At 37.0% G+C, this 5,917-nt stretch overlaps 1 protein-coding gene across 1 annotated transcript in view; it reads right to left on the bottom strand.

Moving 5' to 3' along the window:
* Positions 1–4,984, bottom strand: part of IFT57 (intraflagellar transport 57) — a gene marked incomplete at its 5' end in the record, with an annotated part of 13,813 nt that extends 8,829 nt beyond the window's left edge. Inside the window, 3 exons of the mRNA XM_008943464.1 lie at positions 215–283; positions 3,845–3,935; positions 4,866–4,984. Coding sequence (XP_008941712.1) covers positions 215–283; positions 3,845–3,935; positions 4,866–4,984 — 279 coding nt within the window. The remainder of the gene's footprint in view (positions 1–214; positions 284–3,844; positions 3,936–4,865) is intronic.
* Positions 4,985–5,917: the final 933 nt, after the last annotated feature.

Here is a 5,917-nt window from a genome sequence, read left to right on the forward strand (position 1 = left end):
TCTCTGCAAAAATTTCTTGCAAATATTTCCAGCAACCTTACAGGGGTACCAGTTTAGAAAATGGCTGCACGTTTTTCTTTTAAGATAAGCTGATTCATTTCAGTTGGAATGTTTTTTTCACATTTAGACAAGTATTTTCGGACTTAAATCCAACAGAAATTGCTGGTACAGATGTAAAAATCTCTCCAGAGGGGACTGATGGGTAACGACTTACCGATCTGTACGTCTGTGCCTTCAGAACATTCAGGTCAATAAAATTCTCCTCATTGTCTGACTCTTCTTCCTTAAGGAAAGTTGCAAAGAGTTCAGTAAGTATTGCACAATCTTTCTCCATAATTTTATTTTACAGGAGCACAGGACAAGAAGTATTAAATTCCGTATTTCTGAACAAAACAAGACATGGAGACTTTATGATAATGGAGTTTGTATTTACTTAAAATCTTATGAGGACACGTAATACCTGGGACAAGCTAAAAGATGAAAGCTGCTGCACAGTTCCCTCAGGCTGCCACAGTATTTAAAAACTAAACCAATCAACAAAAAAAAGCCCCAAAACCTAAACCCTCTCACATGAGATGGGCTATTATCAATAGCTGTATGGTAACTGTATGCCTTTCCTAAAGCTTTCAATTAAAAATAAAATCAAACACCAAAGCACAACCAGACCTGCATATAGTTTTCAAGATGCTGTTTGCACTACATATTTGGAATTGCAGAATGATGCCACATTTTAAGTGTGCAAAATGATACAATTCAAATTGAGGCAACTGATTTGTTTTCTTGCCCTGTGACACTACACCTTGGGCTGACAATTTTATAGAATTCTCTATTAGAATCTCAAAATTGCACTCCTCAGTGACCATGATCAGCTCAGAGCCCATCACAGCAGAAGTCAAAATGCTCTTTAGCTGTGCATTGTCCTCCATTTACCTATACTGAATTTCACCTGCCATTTTATCACACACACTTCACCCTTACACATTGTGTCCTTCCGTAGCTCTTGCTATCTGTCTTTCCCACCAAAGTCAAATTTCATCATCCACCTCCTTTCTAGACAAGCCATGAAAGCTGCAATAACCCAGGTCTTAGTGTAGAACCCTTCAGGACTTGGTGAAAACCTTGGAGCTTATTCCTCTACCTTATCTAGTTTTCAGTAACAGGAACCACTTTATTTTCTCCTGGCACATTTGGTCCCTAGTTCTCTGAATAATTCCAAGAAATTAATGGTGATCAGATTGGGACTATCTTTTGCTAAATAGACAATATATATTCATGCAGCACTTAGAAGATTTGTTACAACACTACCATAACAACAGCAACAAGATTAGTTACCAGAACTGAGAAACCAAACTGCATATTTTCTTGCACACCCAGCCTCACTGGCTACTGTTGGCTACCTAATACAGGCTACTCATTTCCCCAAGATTTATAGAACTAGGCTTGTCTCTCTCAGCCTCATCAATTTTATTCAGAAGAATCAAAACCAGAAGAGCAATCAATGAAGCTCATCATTATCATTTAACTACTGGAAATACTGCTAAATTCAATTCTGGATACAGCTAATATATCCAGGACATATAAATATATTGGCAGCAACAATGGAAAGGAGAAAAAAAAATCAGCATATAAATAATCCCTGTAGTACCATTAGGGCTCTAAAAAGTGATTGCCCATTTGGTATAAACCTATCTCAATGGTTTTATTAACACACAAACTCAGAAGAGCTAATAGAACATGTTAGATGTGAAAATCACGGCCTAAGATACTACCCAAAAGCAAATCCAGAGGTTCTTTGAAGGATCTCAACTGTGTTTTAGTTAACTGTTTCATCCCCACTTCCCAATTTAAACAGCTTAGACCTTAATGTGACACCAAAAAGAGCAGACAGCTCACTGTTTTCATACTGAAAGCTTTTAGCCAGCAGCTTATGATCCTGAGGCTGGTCAAACATGCAGTACAGAATGTCTCTTATTCTTCTCAGAATAATTCAAGACTTTTTCGGTGGAGACTTCAAAGCTGGTAAGAATGCAACCAGACATCCACATCACAGTGTTTGCAGAATGTATGAAGTTTAAGAATATTTGTTTGGAATTTTTCTTGGCTAGTAAAGGTGAGAAAAATAATGCGATACTTAGCAAAACTGGGAGAAGAAGAAGAGAACTTCAACTGTTACATTTTTGTCAACTAATGTGGCTTATAAATTGAGACTATAATCAGAACAACATGATAACATTACTGGCACTCTGTTCTCAATTTTCATCATCTTTAATTTTTCCCCAAGCACTTGAAAAATGTGAACACAAAAATAAGATAGCTGTGGCATTTTCTATCCAGAATTGCTGAACCTTAACACTCCAGAAATTTGTATTGTCCTCAAGTAATTTACTGACACAGCAAGTGAGCACTTTCAGCCTCACATTTTGGTTTTGATCTACATTTTCATTTTTGCACAGAATCATCAGCTTTTAGAGAAATCAGATATGAAACTACCTTCTTCTTGTAATCTTCATTTTAATTGTCTTTATCCAGCTCCCCCTCCAGATAAACCTTAAGTCACCAGTAAAAAGACTCACTTTGAGGAGACTGACAGAGGTCTGTGAAAATGACAATATCTTGTGATCAAATTATGCTGCCAGATTACAGTGAGACTCCAACTCTCATAAAAATAATCTTCTGAGAAAGTCAATGAGCAAGAAACAACTTCTGTTCAACACCCATCCATCAGCAAGTCTAAGAGCATATCTGAACTTACAGGTGTATTTCATAGGCTGTTTGAGAGACATGACAACTTCATTGTAATGTTTACAGTTCAAAAACAGGAATAAATAAAACAGTTGATGATCAAACACTGCCATCTTACTGGTAACAGATACTGTAAGCTTGTTCTTACACAGAAAGATTTGTTTTGCAGGCATAATGGATGATGGGATATTACCATGGAATATATAGGGACGAGCTGCTGTCCCTTTGTCCACAGGAAAAATTCTGCAACCTTTATTAAGGTCTTCATTGGTGTTTTTAAACAAGTGCTCTGTTTCCAGTTTTCTGTCTACTCTGATACCAAATTTTCAGACCAAGCAAGTACCAAAGTTACTGTGTCCTATTTGAGGTGAAATCTGAGTTCCAATCCTGAGCACTTAAGTAATAAAGTTCTAGGCAAATTTTAACCAAATATTAGCCAAGTCTGTAAAAAGAGATTGAAGTTCCATTCCACATCAACAGCTTGTATCAGTAGAAAACAAACAATTCTGAATCTCTGTAATGTTCATGTATGGTTAGACTCAATCACTTCACTTTATGTTTATAGCTAAACACACATAAGAACATACACTCTGTCCCAACAAGTTAACGTGATCTGAAAGGAAACAGAACGCTCTGCAGGGAAGCTCACGACGCAGGAATGGCGATGCAGGAAAAAAGGGTGACTAGACAGCTCACAGAAAAGACTTCTTGAACAAAGCCAAACAAAATGAGCAGTGAGTAAAAATTTCTTCATAGCTGACCAATACTCATGTGGGGGAATTATCCCTGTACAGCAGTAAGCAACCCAGGATGAATCAGTGTGGGGATGGGAGCCAAGAGTTCTTAAATGCTAGCTTAGAGTAGAAACTGACGTCATACAAAAACATAGATACTGGGGGGGGGTGTAGAAAATTCAGACCTGTACCTAATTAACAATACCCTAAGACGGGAACTACTTGGAACTGTATAAAACTGGGCTATTTGGGCAAATAAAGGGAGAACAACCATTAATCGTATCAGTGTGAGCTGTTATTTGGGTCGAGCTGCTGTTACCCGTGTTCCCTACATACTAATATGACCAAAACCAGTCAGGTAAACCTACCACAACATCCTCTTCCAGTTTACCACATGTTAATTCTGCATCATCTTCTGTTATTTCCTCTTCTTCTCGCTCTTCGGTTGGATACGCCGGCCTGAAATCAGTTCAAAGAACAGCAGAGCTTTCAAACACAGCAAATTGGAAATGCCTCTGTAAAACACTCCTAAGTAGTAAACGAAAGAAGTGTGGGAAATGTGGAATATGACTAGATGGTGATCAGTGTCTCACATACTTAAACTTAACACTCAGCCTTAAAAGTCTTTGTTTATCTTGGACTGTCTTAAAAGTAAGTGTTAGTTATTCTGACAAGCAGTACAGTACATTTGTACTACAGACAGTAGTAGCAGTAAATTTTGATTTCTTTTCTCTTTTGGTCTGACCTCTTAAAATTCAAGTGCAAGTCACCACAGACTTATTTTCAGCCTAATAGTGGAATTTGTATACTAACAGAAGTAACAGTAACATATTTCCAAGGTAGAAATTACTTCACTGTATCAATTTCAAAACCCATCAGAAGGAAGGTATGAAATAAAGAACACTTTTAAAGAAATTTTCATATACTTGAAATCCTCTAATTCCATCTAAGATTTCTTTCAGATTAAATACTTAAAAGTCACTGTAGCTTACTTGTAACATGATCATATACTGTGCATACCTTCAACCGAAGATGTCGAGAATTTAGCTATTGATTAATAGGACCTAAAAGGGCATTAAATGTTTCAACTCCATTGTCACATTAACAAGCAGTTATGCATAGGGGAAAAAAAAAAAAGGTAATCAGTCAAATCTTTATTAATCAGCTAAGTCTAGCCCAGACTCATCCTTGCTGGTAATAAAAAATTGTGTGAAATTGCATTAGGAATTAATTGGCTCCACTGCTTCAAGCCTAGTTGAGTTTTGCATCTCATGAAACATCAAGTAAAACATTTTTAGTCATTACTGTGTTTTGTCTTTAGAATTAAAACATACATTTGCTTGCTGAGAAAAAAATGTGAAAGGGAGGATACTTAAAAGTGTACTATACCTTTTCCAGGTAAAGCCAGTGTATTTTAAGGCTTCTTCAGCTAAACAATCAAGAACATAGCACACTTGCTCTCCATAACCTGCCTTTAGTTTTGCGGGGGGAAAATCCACAGGCCTTCCCTAAAATAAACACAGATATGCCTTTTACTAATGGCTACTCATCAATCTGAGTTTGCTCTCAGGGAGGTAACAAGACTTTTTACACTAAAACCAAGGTGTCTAATGAGTATGAAAATTTTATCCATGTTAATTCATATTCTTTCCCTCTGCAGATCCAGTCAGGCAACAGAAGGGAAATCACAACAAAGCAAGGAACAGATGCAGTGCAGAAATCTTAAAGCAGATGATAAGGGGATATTCATAGGGAGCAGAAGTCAGAAGCCACAAGGGACCTAGATGGTCAAGCACACCAGTGACATGCTGGCAGGGTAAGAACAGCTATGGAGAAACTCAGGTACTGTGACTTCACCAGCAGGTTTTCAGCCTTGCCTTGCCTGTTCCAGATTTTATTTATAAAATATTTTATTTTTATTTATTGCTGTCCTGCAGAAAAAAAAAAAAATCTGAGTTTGTTACAGCTTAACTCCTTTAGAAAACAGTGTTCTTAACATCATTCACAGCTGCACGACCCTATAATCTTCTAGAAGATCACATACTCTCCTGACCTTCAGGGTGTGTTTTTTTTAATATTGAAAAAAATCCCAGTAGTTCCTGGCAGTTTATGCAACCTTTTACTCCCTAACAAAAAATGAAGGAAGCATGAACACAGTTATAAACCATTTCCACCACTATGAACGATATCACTGACTTTGGCAGGAGCAGGAGGACACGCACTCTGTGAACTTTACAGATAAAGTCTTTGTAAATCATACTATTATAAAAGAGCAACGCATGTGGCACTACAAGAAATACACCAAATTTAATCCATTTTACAGATTGTGTAACAAAATTAACTGGAATTATATATAATAATGTAACGCTATTTTTGTAGTGCTGAAAAATGAGCAAGTAGATACAGGCCGTATAATCAGGTTCAACAAGGCCAAATGCAAG

Source organism: Merops nubicus, unplaced genomic scaffold (assembly GCF_000691845.1).
Source record: "Merops nubicus isolate BGI_N331 unplaced genomic scaffold, ASM69184v1 scaffold16417, whole genome shotgun sequence".
In the NCBI taxonomy this organism is placed as follows: domain Eukaryota; kingdom Metazoa; phylum Chordata; class Aves; order Coraciiformes; family Meropidae; genus Merops; species Merops nubicus.